This window comes from Brassica napus, chromosome A7, assembly GCF_020379485.1.
Source record: "Brassica napus cultivar Da-Ae chromosome A7, Da-Ae, whole genome shotgun sequence".
Lineage (NCBI taxonomy): Eukaryota > Viridiplantae > Streptophyta > Magnoliopsida > Brassicales > Brassicaceae > Brassica > Brassica napus.
This window is the reverse complement of record NC_063440.1, coordinates 8650223-8665596: the sequence shown is the minus strand read 5'-3', so window position 1 is coordinate 8665596 and position 15374 is coordinate 8650223. Positions and strand designations below refer to the sequence as shown.

At 32.6% G+C, this 15374-nt stretch overlaps 2 protein-coding genes across 2 annotated transcripts; both read right to left on the bottom strand.

The window, feature by feature from the left end:
* Nucleotides 1-629: 629 nt before the first annotated feature.
* On the bottom strand, nucleotides 630-3135 carry LOC106355089 (adenosylhomocysteinase 2-like). The gene is made up of 2 exons (XM_048736555.1): nucleotides 2352-3135; nucleotides 630-1595 (listed from the first exon to the last, which is right to left on the bottom strand). Exons 1-2 carry the CDS (start codon nucleotides 3060-3062, stop codon nucleotides 849-851), a joined length of 1458 nt encoding a protein of 485 aa, XP_048592512.1. The 5' UTR covers nucleotides 3063-3135; the 3' UTR covers nucleotides 630-848.
* Nucleotides 3136-6034: 2899 nt separating this feature from the next.
* LOC106357852 (40S ribosomal protein S19, mitochondrial) lies at nucleotides 6035-7803 on the bottom strand. The gene is made up of 5 exons (XM_013797561.3): nucleotides 7635-7803; nucleotides 7288-7392; nucleotides 7075-7143; nucleotides 6679-6785; nucleotides 6035-6569 (listed from the first exon to the last, which is right to left on the bottom strand). The coding sequence occupies exons 2-5, from the start codon at nucleotides 7379-7381 to the stop codon at nucleotides 6219-6221; spliced, it is 621 nt and encodes a 206-aa protein (XP_013653015.1). The 5' UTR covers nucleotides 7382-7392; nucleotides 7635-7803; the 3' UTR covers nucleotides 6035-6218.
* Between the last annotated feature and the right edge of the window lie 7571 nt (nucleotides 7804-15374).

The window sequence follows — 15374 nt, the reverse complement described above, 5'->3', positions numbered from 1 at the left end:
TACTTAAGCTTGTTTAGGGGGTACTTTTGTACTAAATTAGAAGTTTCTGGCAGATTTTGTGAGTAATTGAAATGTTTTTTTATGGGAAAATTTAGATTTCTAGATTGCATTTAGACTTCTGTTGACTGGGGGAGAACTAGCAATAAGCTTGAAAATAACTTTTTGTTTCTCAAGTTAGAAAGCTTGGTCTTGTTGTTCTTGTAAGTTCAAGAACCTGACTCTTGGGTTCTCCGTAGAAATCAATGAGTTTCGGCTGAGGCATGGCTTTAGCTTGTGTGGCTCAGAGAAGGAATTGGTTCATTAATGAGCTTTTTCTTGACGAAAAGCAACAATATACAGAGTCCATTTTTAAGCCATGCGTCTTCTGGATCATGTACGCTGCCTTTAATCCTCTGCTTTGTTGCGGGAAATGACTTGTCATAGTAGACAAAGACATCCTAATTCAGAAAAAGATGAGTCGGTGTAGGTTTCGTGTAAAGTTAGTGGAAGAAGGAAAAGCTCAAAAAGTTGAATGTTTGGATTGACCATCTCAGTATCCAATTCAAAGCAGACAAAAGATATCTAATAACATGAAGCCGAAGATAGCTTTACGTACGTTGTTTCCTCACTTGTTCGAAAAGTAAAACCAGTAAAAAAAGAACATCAATTAGATAAAGCCTAACAAGAGTGTAAAAACATAAACTAATTCATCTTGAGATGATATAAAATAGAAAATGAAAAACAAAACAAAGAAACAGCCTCTCAAAGCCAATAACAACAACCCCTTATTCATACCAATATTTGGTCAACCTCATAAGAAGACCAATATCTCATGTTTTTCCCAACCAAAGCTTGGTCCTTTTTTCTTCTCAGTACCTGTAGTGAACAGGCTTGTAAGGACCTTCAACGGGTATGCTGACGTAGTCAGACTGGTCCTTGGTGAGCTTGGTGAGTCTAGCACCGAGCTTGCCCAAGTGAAGTGCAGCTACCTTCTCATCTAAATGCTTAGGCAGAACATACACCTTCTTCTCATACTTCCCACTCGACTTCTCGTTCCAGAGCTCAAGCTGTGCAATCACCTGGTTGGTGAACGAGCACGACATCACGAAACTTGGGTGTCCAGTAGCACACCCCAAGTTCATCAGACGACCCTCTGCTAGCACAATGATGCCTGTCTTGGTGTCGGGAAACACCCACCTATCAGTCTGCGGCTTGATGGTGATACGTTTCACACCAGGGAAAGTCTCGAGCCCGAGCATGTCGATTTCGTTGTCAAAGTGACCAATGTTGCAGACAATGGCGTTGTTCTTCATCTTCCTCATGTGGTCGACCATGATGATGTCTTTGTTTCCAGTGGTGGTGCAAAAGATGTCAGCTTCAGAGACAACGTCCTCGAGGGTTAGAACTTGAAGGCCTTCCATGAGAGCCTGAAGGGCACAGATTGGATCGATCTCAGTGACGATGACACGGGCACCAGCGGTTTTCATGGCTGCAGCACAACCCTTTCCGACGTCACCATAACCGCAGATAACAGCGACCTTTCCGGCGATCATGACATCAGTGGCTCTCATGAGACCGTCGGGGAGAGAGTGGCGACATCCATACAAGTTGTCAAACTGCAAGCAAGTAGATCATCAGTTATATATAACACATGGAGAAATACAGTAAATGCAACCCAAATGGATCAAAACATATGAAACACATTGAAAAAATCAACCGCATTTTTGGTAAATGAAACATGTCATTTACACGAAAACTTATCTAGCAAAGCGAATGAATGTGGATAAGCTCTAAATTAGGCATGAACATTCAGTTTTTTAGTTTAGTTTCTTGATTAATATCCTTTTATGATATTTTGGTTTTTCATTTTTTGGGTTATGAAAATACAGAGATTATAAAATCTTGTTATTGATGCAATTTGAAGCGTGTTTCATGCAATTTGAATCCAGTTTAGTTTTGATTCAGTTCAGGTTCTTCTGCTAATATTGGATAATTCAAATAAAAATATCAAACAATTCTGGTTGTTCGGAAAAACATAATAATTCTGCTTTTGGATTAAATTATCCGAGAACTAATTTCATATAATTCAAATAACAAATTCTAGATAATTGAATTTCTTATTATATTAGATATTTAGGAACATAACTTTTTGGTTTATAAATTATACTTAAGTACATAATTATTGCATTATCGGTTTAGTTCTAGTTCTGTTTTAACTTTTAGGATATAGAAAAACATAAACTTTTCAGTTATTTGTAAGTTCTAGTCATGTTCTGATTTTTAAGTTCAGTTCTTTGGATATTTGGCCTAATATAAATGGTAACAGATTTGAACTTGAGATTTGATAAGGAGAGAAAGAAAGCGAGCGATACCTTGCTCTTGGTGACAGAGTCATTAACGTTAATGGCAGGGAACAAAAGAGCTCCAGTCTCCTGCATCTGATAAAGCCTCTTAACACCAGTGGTCGTCTCCTCAGAAACACCAACCAATCTCTCCTTCATCTTATGGTACTTCTTGGGATCAACTTGAAGACCATCTTTGATAATCGACAACACGATCTGAAACTCAGGATTATCAGTAGACGTCGGATCAGGGACCTGACCTGTCTTCGCGAAGATCTCTTCAGCCTTAACACCTTCGTGGATCAAAAGCGTAGCGTCACCACCATCGTCAACAATCAGGTCAGGACCACCTCCCGGACCCCAGTCAAGAGCTCTCTCCGTGCACCACCAATACTCCTGGAGAGTCTCTCCTTTCCACGCGAACACGGCGGCGGAGTCACGAGCGATCGCTGCGGCGGCGTGGTCCTGGGTGGAGAAGATGTTGCAGGAGCACCATCTGACCTCCGCGCCGAGGGCGGTTAGGGTCTCGATGAGGACGGCGGTTTGGATCGTCATGTGGAGAGAACCGGTGATCCTAGCGCCTTTGAGGGGCTGAGAAGGTCCGAACTCGGTGCGGCAAGAGACGAGTCCAGGCATCTCGACCTCGGCGAGCTCGATCTCGAGACGGCCGAAGTCGGCCTGAGACATGTCCTTGACCTTGTACTCACGGCCACTCGACGTCTTCTCTACAAGCAACGCCATTTTTTGAAAAGTTTCTTCTCGGATGTGTGAGAGATGTGAGAAGGGAGCAGAGTGTGCGAGGAGAAACGAAAGGTGGCGAGTGATGTTAAATAGATGGAAGCGGGAGATGAGATGGACGGTTTAGATTGGTTGTGGAGAGAGTTTGGTGGATCTGGTGAAAGAATTTGACTTTGCATCTTTTTTTAGATTTTCCGAAAAGGGTGGCTATTCTGTTTTCGATTTCACTTATGAAAATAAATTATTAGCATAGTCACTTGGAAAACAACCATATATGTTTTTTTTGTCACAACCAATATTATCAAGTAGCAGAAACATTACATTTAACGTATTTATTAAATTGATTAATATATTTATATATGTATTTGATAATTTGATACCATATAACTTTTAGATGTTTTAAATATTCATGATCTAGAAAAATCTTCATACAAAAGTAAAAAGGAATGGAGACACTGATATTCTTACATGCTTTATTAATAATAATTTGTTGGCTGATAAAAACAGTACTCTTCTAAAAGCTCAATCAATCAAAAACTAAAATTTTGTATTCTTTCTATTTTGCAATAATTGTCTAAAAGATTTTTTGGTTCTAAAATAATTTTGTGTGTTTATATCATTAATAAAAAAGTTACCATAAATATATAATTTTATCTCATTTTAAGGAATTTTTTTCAAATTGTATTTTGAAATACCATAAAAGTTTATGTTTTCTATTTTGTATAAAATTATTAATCGACATGTATTATGAAGCAAATAGAGCTTTAAGGAAAAAAAGGTAATTTTGATACCACATATCACATCACCACCAACAAACACAATGGGTCATCAAACAAGAAGAAAGGAACAAATCAAAACCTACGTACTTACCATTCTATAATTTCGTTGAGCCTTCTCGTTCACACTGTGCCAATCCACATAACAGAAAACGAGACTTGGGTAGATCTTCTAAGACCTTAAGGTCCTTAACCCTCTCTAATCTCTTTCAGTTCCATCACATTTTGGATTATGTAGAACTCTTACCATGTTTTAAAAAAAAGGGTAGAACTCTACCATGCATTTTAGTCTCAATTGATGTCTCTTATAGAAATCTTAAAGAGTTTGGATAGTTTCTTGCATTTTGCATGTCCTTATAAATATTTTGGAGTATATTTAGAAAGCAATATAATACGTTGAAGTTATATGTAAGCGATGTCGGTTTGTTGCTTTGATATTTTGCAGAGAGAGAGGAGAAGATAAAATACATGTGTATATGTCTATAGTAACTTATTATGATGGAAATAACATTTAAAAGTTAGAATTATGTTTATCAAAAAAAAAGTTAGAATTATTTGGGGTTATTCAATCTATAGATTTGATATTTAATGAGTTTGTATAAGCTAACCGATGTTGGAGAAAAGTCTTTTTTTTTCCATCTAAAATATTTGAATCTTCAACATATAAAATGTTTAAATATTTCACTGAAAAACGTTTAATATTTATTATTCTTATGATGGGTTAACTTATTTGAATTTATATTTTAATTAAAATTTAAAATATTCACTTGTTTTTATTTTAATCGAATTATCATAATTTTTTAAACAAAGTCCAAACATTACGGAACGACACGTTCTAGACGCATACTAACCACATTGTCTAATCTAGTTTTGTAGAAGTATAAGACCATCCGCAATGGTGAGACTCATTAGAGTCCTTAGCACAAGGGCATTTCAGATTAATTTTGGATATTTTGGATTTAAAAAAAAAAAAAAAAAAAAAAAAAGATGACCATTCACGGGCCGCCACGTAGTCAATGGGACCCGTGAACAGTGTAAGGATCAATCCTTATCAAAAAATTTTAAAGATTCTTTTTTGCACAAACTCTAAGAAAGTAGGCTCCACACCCTCTAAGGATTCCCTTAAGAGCTTCCATTGTGGATGCTCTGAGGGCCGCCACGCATTATGAGCCTCCACCATATAACTTTGGCATTTCGTGGTTCGGTGAGAATAGTCCTCAGTTTCAGCTAACAAGTTCTCAAAAGTTTCTTTTAAACGTGATTAGAGCATCCACAGTGGACATCTCTCACACAACCTCTCAACAAATAAATAAAGAAAAAAATAAGAAAAGGATGAAAGAAAAGAAAAGAAGGAGGTAAAAGAAAGGAGACATATGTTCGTAAAAATACTCTAATAAAGGTTATGGGAAGCGACTTGCCCAATGCCGATGCTCTTAGAGCATCCTTATAGTGGTAAATTTTTCAAATCGAATCTCTCAGCTATTTTATATTAATAAACTAAAATTATTTAGTTGCATGGTTAAATTTAGTTGTTAAAGGTAATTATCAACCACTAGAAAATGAAGAAGTGTAGAAATCATCTCTCTACATCCTCTTAAAATTTCTCTTCCAACAATTGATTCTAATTTTAATCACATACTCTTTTTTACTTTTGTTTATTTTATTATTTTGTTTCTTGAGAAAGTGGGGTGAGAAACCACCACTAATGTTGCTCTTATACTCTACTACAACTAGATACTTATTTCAGAATTCAGATTTATTGTAGTTAATATTCTTGGTTTTTTTCTTGTTGAAATGTCAAATTGGCTGTTCAGTGCAGTACGTTTGTATGTCTATGTTTTAAGAATTTCAAACTAAGATAACATATATTTCGAAATGTACTGCATTTAAAAAGGCGACAATAATATACAACAGTGTATGCTCACATAGCGAGTGATCAAGACCAAAAACACACGATCAATCAGTTGTAGCAGCCTTCCATGATGTTGAGGTGATCTTACTATTAATCACATATTTCAAAATTACACCAAAAGATTAATTATGATGTAACTCGATTCCGCTACTTGTTATAGTTTTACTGATTCAAACATTGAATTTTACCATTTATAAATAACCATTATTTTCCACTACATTAATAATGGATCATGTCCTGTTACTTGGCATTGTCAAAGTGAAACTGGTCTTAGACAACTCCAAAAATGATCTAATGTCACATACTTGGTATCATCATAAAAATTGAAAACAAGACTTCGGGCTGATACAAAAAAACACTTCTAAGCTCAAATGAGTTATATCCCTACTTGGAAATTTTTATTGATTCGTTTGTGTTTTTTTCTCCAACAAATCCTCTCAAGCTGACCAATTCATTCTCAAGAACTTAAACTTACTTTGCTCTAGGGTGCTTGGTCACTTTTCTTGTAAACGCAAACTCTCCAAACTTATGCCCAACTTTCCCCTCAGTGATCTTACAACGCACGTGAGTTTTGCCATTGTAGATTCTCACCGACGAATCAACATACTCTGGCAGAATGGTCGATCTCCTTGACCATATTTTCCTGTTCAGAGCTGCGTTCTTCTTCTTCATCAAGAAGGCGTCAACGAAAGGATCTTTCCATACAGATCGGCTCACCATCTTATTGCCTTTCTTCTCATCTTCTGTACCCTCACCCAAAGATAACGGCAAGCTTGGCCATTCTTTTGCAGCATCCACGCGGATGTTACACCCATTCAACTCCTAATTAATCACCCAAGAACCAAAAAAAGAGCAAATTAACAATACAGCATAATAATTTAACATGATACATATATATAGGTAGATGTATGATACATTCATAATCTCTAACCTGTCCATCCATAGCTGAAATAGCAGATTTGGCAGACTCCTCAATTTTGAAATTGACAAATCCATAACCCCTTGACCTTCCTGTCACTTCGTTTGTCATGACTCTTGCTGCAGAAGCAAAACAGCACAAGTTTTTTTTTTTTTGTTAAATACGCAAAAACTGAAAAACAATAATAAATATTAACTAGTCATTAAAAAGCACAACAAAGCGAAACAGTGAAGACACAACAAAGCAAAACAGTGAAGACACAAATCCTATATTATATTGCAATCAATCATTCATGGTATAATGATGACTAATACAGCTTAAACATCCTTGAAATGGTTTAAACATGAGCTAGCACAAACAAAACCAGATTCTATTACAGGAGAGTGAAAAGAAAGATCCAGGGCTTACCTTCAGTCACTCCGTTGAAGGTAGAGAAAGCATCCTTCAAGGAGTTATCGTCAGTTCCGGGTGATAGGCCTGGGACCAAAATATTAACAGTGACACAAAAGCATTCAAATATAACAAAAAAAAAGATCAAAAAGCTAATACACAGTAACAAAGATTCACAACTATGATACATAAAATGAGAAAAAAACTATCTGAATATGAAGTTATGCTTACCACCAATGAAAAGTTTTGTGGACATGTAGCGGAGCATTGATGTCGCTGCAACATTTCTGTTCTGTAAAACCCTGAATCTGGTGCAGACAGCCATTTTTGAGATGTCTGGAAACAGATAAAACCCCATTAAAATCAAAACAGCTTCAAGATATCTTACACTCCAATATACAACAATTTCAACTAAGACCCCGAAGAATTTAGAAACTATATTCAATCGAAACTCGTTGAGATCAACCAAAAATCCAAATGAATTGGTAAGTGAAAGGTGTGCTCGAATCAACAAAAAATATCACTTTTTTGGATTTAATTGTAAGAAACCCTAAATCGAAAGAAGAAACCAAAAAAACCTGGAATCAATAGCTGAGACCCGAGATCACGTTCGTCGTCGATTTTTGGGGGCAGATGGTAGACAACAAGTTTTACACTCGTTAGGGCTTGTCGCGATTTGAACCAAGCCCGGTTCAATCAACAGATCTCATCTGTGTCCCCGTTTTCAATTGGTTTACCGGGTCTTGTCTTTCTGGTTAACGTATATAAACACCCAGCTATACTATTCCATCGGAGAAACGGCGTCGTCTTCGTTAAAATCCAAATCTAGCACGTCTTCGATCGTATCTACTCTAGTCGGGCTCTTATCTAATTCTGAAGCCCAACTAATATAATAAAACCAAGATTGTATACAGTCTTAGGTTTTTATCGCTTTTCCAAATGCCTATTAGTAAATCTTCTTTCACCTAACTTCGAGTTGGGTTAATAATACTTTTATTACTTTTGACATGAGAGTATAGTTTGCGTCATGGGCGGATCCAGAAACGTTTTTATGTTCAATTTCCACCTGTCACGGTGTGTCTTAGGTAATAAATGTTATGCACGGGAGAAGACAGGACGGGGCGGATGTAGGAAGGTATTTATTTGGGTACAAACATTATGTCAATTTTTTAGTTGGGAGCATTTCACAAACTGTATACTATTACTGAAGAAAATTTAAAATCATGTACCCATGTACGTATGGGCTGCACATCCGCCCCTAAGGCGAGACCTACAACATGACAGGTGGAAATTGCCATTCAGACATAAAAAATGGAAAGAATTACACTGTAATTTACAGTTTTGAGTTTTTTATAACAAAATAAGACATTTTCTTCTACAGACACTCTTTTTCCTAACTTCATCACATTTCGTTTAATTTTTTCAAGTTAAAACATGACTATATACTAAATAGTAGGACCCACTATCATCTTTCTCTTATCTTTTTCATTATGAACTTTCTTTTTAATTTTTGTATTGATGATTTTTATAGAATTTATTCAAGAGATTGCTTTGAGATTTTAATTGATTTTTTTTTTCAATTCATTTTCTACAAATCGCCGTGACGTCCCATCGTTGGACGTCGTGATACTCAGGAGTCGGACGGCGTCAACAAGAATGTGGCACTCAGCCGTGGCGACTTGGAACAAATGTTCAACAAATCAGAAACAGAAAACAAGTGAAGAATGTAAAACAATGAATTAGGATTGAAATCTATCATATCTGGAAAAAATACATAAAAAAAGACAAGTGAAGAAGGTAAAGAATCGTGAAAAACAGGTGAAAGAGGTGTAAATTAGGGTACATGGTCGATGGTGACCAAGAAAGAAGACGAAGGTATTTTTAAATTTCCATCATTAATAAAAAATATCAAAAATAAAAAATATGTATGTACATTACTTTCAAACTGTACATGTGTATACCTAAGTTTGTATTATACATCAAAGTGATTGTGTAGATATTTTGGCTTTTTGTAGGGTTTTCTATCTAAATAACTAAGCATCTCCGACTTTATGAACTCACGATAATGTTAACACAATGTACATGTGATTTTTCTTTTCTTCCCATGTACACGCAGGGTTGGAGCATCTTTGAATTCTGATTGAACCCAAAATCATTGAAATGCATCTTTTTAGCAAATGTACTCAAAATCATTGAAATTATTAAATATCATAGTATTAACAATGTACAAATGAATCTGTGTACATGTGATTTTTTTGTATACTATTGTACACGTGGATAATAAAATATATTTGTACACGTTGACGATATTTGACACACTGAGTACCTTACAAGTATCACTCTCAGAACTATTTTAATATTAATGTCGTGTATACATTACATTTAAGCTATACATGTGTACACCTAATTAAACCATCGTTGAGCAACATTAAAACTCGCTCGTATCGTACACATGTACACGTTTGTTTGTATGCAATTTGTGGTGTTGTTTGTTTATATCTAAAGAACATATGTAGTGTACACATGTACACGTAAACACATCTATATCATAGTGTACATATGTACACATGTACATATGTACACATGTACACGTAAATTTACTATCACATGTACAATGCTTCTCATGTACAACATGTGTTTACGTGTACATATGTACACTATGATATAGATGTATGTGTACAATATGAGCACTTAGATGTTACTATTGCATCTTAATTAATTAATTTACATTATTTAAATAGCATTTAATTGTTAATAAAAATTGTATTTGCATACATAATTGCATAACTATGGTCTGGAATGCATACATGTGTAAATTTGTACATGTTTATATATGTATATGTGTACACGTGTACATGTTTATATGTGTTTATGTGCACATATTTACTTGCGTACATTGTATATCATTAAAGCAATGTACCGTACAATCATGTTTTTCCACTAAAACCGCAAATCACATTGTCTGCTTAAAAATATCAAAACCTAAAATCACATTTTGAATGATATTTGAAAGCTACTTTGTGTGTCAAATATCGTCAACGTGTACACATGTATTCTACTGTCCACGTGTATATGATTATACGAAATGATACATGTACACCAATTCATTTGTACATTTATCAAATTATGATATTTAATAATTTTGTGTACATATTTGTTATATTACATTTAAAATTCATATTTACATATTGTAGAGATTTGATTGAACAATTAAAAGTTTTTAGACAATTAAAAGGGATGTATCTGAAAATTTGATAGTTTGGACCAAATTGATAATAACCTAACAAATAAAGGACCATATGTGAAAATGTGAGAAAAAACTCCATTGCTGCCTGAGCTTCACCGTCCGTCACAGATTCCGACCATCACAACCACCGCGGCATATTGTCACAACACGAGGTAGATGAGTTGCGGAGCACAACGTGGAGGAGGAAGCTTGGTCGTGTGATTCATGACAAATGAGAAGACGAACCGCAATCGAACTGGGCTGAGGTTCATCACGGACGAGGACCAGGAAGCACGACGAAGAGGAACTATGAAAGAAAAGAAGATGAGATTATCTTTTTATTTTATGAAATCAATTGATTAAAAAAAAACAAAGAACTAATAAAGAAGATCTAAGAAAGAAGATTAGAAATTAGTGGGTCCAACAAATTATGCTTTACTTATACTTTAATTAGTAATGAATGAAAAAGTTAAGAGATGTTAAGAAAAAATGTCCTAAGAGTAGAAACTGTCTTATTGTGTTATAAATAATTCAAAACTGCATTTGAGTGTAAATAACTCTTAAAAATGTACATTTTTTTAATATTACAAATTTTAAATTGAATCCAAAGTGGTTCAGAATTGATAAGATTCATTAGATAGCATCTTGTAATCATATACGCATGGCCGGTCCTTGACTAAAGCCCATAAAACAAAAGCTTTAAACCTAAAATTTATTAAAATTATAACGACGTTAGCAAATACAGTGAAATCTCTTTGGTTCAGTAGCGTGTATGTGTTCCCATATGTTGGGAATTTCAAGTTTGAATCTCATGCCCTCAGCACTACTTTTTTTTTCTTTTTTTTTTCCTATTTTTGGTAATCACAATATAATTATTATCACAACCCTAGAAATTGACGTTCTCTCCTCATTTTTCAATTTTCAGCATTCTTTCTTCTTCCTCTCATAAAAACTACATCTTCCATTGTTACTTATTTTATTAGAATAAGTGTCTCTCTTAATCTTCCAATCTTCATGTAAGTTTCTTCTCTTTTCTTTATTTTTCCTCTCGTAAGCTTTTATATTGTTTTTTTTTTTGTAAATCCTGAAAAACCAAACAAATATAAAACTATTTTTACATATGAGATCTATACTATTATTTGCGAAATAAATTTTTGGAATCGAGCTTTCACGTTAAAAGTTAGAGTGGTTAATATTGTTTATACCCTTAATGAATAAAATGTATAACTAAATTAAAACATAAAAATGAAATTTTAAATTATTTGATTAGATAATTGATTAAAATTAATAATAGTAAGAATTATCCAAAATCTGAAAATATAATTTTAAAAAGAGATAATTTATGTATATATTGTATTGTTATCTGAAAAAAGTCTTTTAGTAAAAAGTTAAAAACATGAATTATATATAAAAGGTTAAAAACATGAATTATATAACTAAATAACTAAATATTAATCAAATAAAATTCTTAATTATATATTTTTTTGACAGCAAGATATTCAAAGACTCTAAAAATATTGAATTATCCAATTATATAATTAAAATAGAATATTGAATTATCCAAAATCTAAAAATATAATTAAAAAAAATAATTTCTATATATATATTGTATTGTTATCTGAAAAAATATTTAAGTAAAAATTTTAAACATAAGTTATATAATTAAATATTAATAAAATAATTTTTTTTAATTATATAATTAAAAATATAATATTAAGTTATTTTAAAATTTATTTTAGTATAATGAATATAGTGTACAAAGAATTTTTCAAAAGTTATGAAAATGTTTAAGTCCGCATCGCGGCAAAACACCTAGTTCTAAGATAAACTCAATAAATATCTGCAAACTGATTGATGTTATTGAAATTTTATTAAATAATAATTGTTGTCTACTTCTTATATTCTTTTATCATATGGATTGTATTGTTGTGTTTCTAATTTATAATTTAAAAATGTTTATCTAGACATGAACCATTATATAGATTGTTTATGATATCAATAAAGTACGAATTAGTAAAAATACTTATTATTCAAAGTTGATATGCTTACACATAAGAAAGATAAAAGGAGTATCTTTTAGGAATAATGTACTAACGTTTTTTTTCTTTGAGAAATAACTAAATTTTAATTATATTTGTATCATTATATTACATAATTAATATATAAAAACTTATTTATAGTTTGGAGCAACATTTTTTATTGCGCTTTAGGCACCATATATATCTGGACCGGCACTACATATGCGTCATATAAGGTGTGGTTCAACAACAAATACATTTTATATTATTATTATCTTTAATTATAAATATTAAAATATATTTTCAATTATACTAATTTACATAAGTTTTATTAAAAATTTCTTTAATTATGGTTTAATCAATGACATATATAAAATTGATAAAAATACATATTAACAAACTAACAGTTTTAATGCATAACTCATAATATTTCTAAATTATACTAATTTACATAAGTTTATCAAAAATTCATTTATATATTTTCCAAAGTCATATATTTTCTCAAATTTATCTATCCTAATATTTTCCAATTTTGTGTATTGAATGAGGAAACAAATGAATATTTGTAGAAAATTTCAGACATATATTTTTATAAATTAAATCAAATACTTTAAATTTTATTAGTATCATTGATTTTAAATTTGTAAAATAATGTATTATATATCCATAGTATTTTTGATACATATCACTATTCGAACATTTGTTCTGCACTTTCTATTATATATATTACTGTTCAGATATTATTTTGAACCCTTTATTTTTAGATAAATCGTAGTTATCCCGCAATATACCCTATGTTGCATGGAAACGGAAGCGGGTATGCGGAAGTAGAATCGCAAGGAAGCGTAGAAGCGGGATTTAAAAAAGTAGGAAGCGGATACGTGTTGGAAGCGTATATCCAAATATATAAATACATAACATAAAATTGAGTTTATAAAATTATGACTAAAAATATATGATTCAAAATAAAAATCACTTATTCATATTTAATAATTTTATTCCATTCAGTTGACTTCATTTTTTAATTATAAAATAATAGTAGGTTAAGCTTATAAGAAATATTATCAAATTATTATTTTTAATAGTTCACAAATATCTGTCACAATATTTTGAATATATGCAAGATCTCTTATAGAAAAAGTTATTATGCGCAAAGATATTTTATAGTATTAATTTTGATATTTGCTTATTGTGTATTCTATCTATTTTAATACCATTAATTTTGGATGTTATATAAATAAAAACATAATTTTATATTTTTTACTTATTTATACACTTTGTTTTTAAAATAGAAATGTGATTCATAAACAGAGTCGCAAGTTTGCAAACTGTTTTAAGAGGTAATTTTGGAAACATATTGTAAGCTAGATTTTGGGAGCTTCCAGAAGCTTCTGATTCCGGTTCCAAAGCGGAACGCGCACGTCTAATGAAGTTTCCATGCTACTTAGATTTCATACCGCAAAATGTAATCCGCTCATCTCGTCCCACACTGACACCATTCAAAGCCTTAATGTCAAAGTAACAATGTTGTGATTTGTGAAGCCTCGCGATCTTGTTCACTTGACAAGGCACACATTAAGAGAATTCTTTACCTAACTTGTGACACGAATATTATAAAGTTAAATTACATTCTTCTTCACAAGTGGATCTATGTGTTTTATTTTTGGTAAATATTAGGTTAGACAGTAAAGGTAAATATTATAAGAGTTTAGGTTACTTTAGAAAAAAATCAATTAGCATCAGCCGTAACAAACTAGGCTTTGTTATGGTCTTTAGAAACAATGCCCTTGTATTGGTTGGGACTTGGGGTTCACGCCTTCACCTCTGACCTAGAGTCCATGTAAGAGTTACAAGAACACAAAAATGGGTTTTCAATATCCCTGATCGCACATCTTCAAAAAAAAAAAAAACTAGAGAAATAAACATTATCTTTTTTTTGAAAGAATTTTAAATTTTATTCCAATAAAAAAAAACATGTTACAGCTTTTTCACTGCCTCCTCTCTATACAAAGGAAAATTCTTTAGAATTCTACACAAAAAACACAACAAGCGCCTCCATTAGTTTCTATCAAACCAAACCTCCATTGCCTTTTCGTATTTTTCACCCTTCTTTCTTCTCAATGAAGTGATCCTGTTTCTGATCAACTTATCCAATCTAGCAATTAGACAAGAGACCGGCTGAGAGGGATCACCAACTCTTCTCACATTTCTTTCACGCCATAGTGCATATACAACAGCTTGGAAGCAGTAGCGAAGTAGAAATTCCAATGTCCTTCCATGAAGGCCATTCACCACAACCCTAACCACACTAGACCACTCATATAACCTCCGGTTACCTGCTAGGTTTTTTATAGTTTCCAACCACACTTCTTTTGAGTAAACACACTCAAAGAACAAATGATCTCTGGTTTCAGTAGCCATTTGCACAGCCAACAAGTAGTTATAGCTTGAGGATTCCATCGAAGTATCCTGTCCCCCGTTGCTAATCTGTTATGAATAGCAATCCAAATGAGAAACGAAAACTTTGGAGTAGCTCCAGAAAGAAAACCATACTCCTTTTGACCAAGTGACTTTCGGTGACTGCTGTCTAATAATGTTCTAAACATTATCGTTTTGAGTAGAAACGTAAAATTTATTTGTTAGGATTTTGACCTTTTGAATTGAGAATCAATTTTATTCATTCCCTTTTCTTTTTTCTTTTCTAGAGAAAGGATGATTTTCTGTAAAGTAAAGTGGAATTTTAGTTGGAAGAATGTGATGCTCTGATGATTCTTCATAGACTTTATAAACATTATATTGATAAATATTGTAATTTTTATAACTAATGAAGAGTCATTGTCTTTGCCTTGACACATGGGCAGAGCCGCAGACCCACATCCCATAATATAATTTTCAGTATATCTCATTTAAAAACACACTAGATTTTGACCCGCACTTTCGTGCGGATATTTTTTATTTTATAAATATATAACTTTAATGACATCAAATTTTAAATGTATAATTTACGTCTAGCGCTATATATTATGTAACTTTATAATCTTATTTTTAAATTTCGTATTTATGATTATTAATAT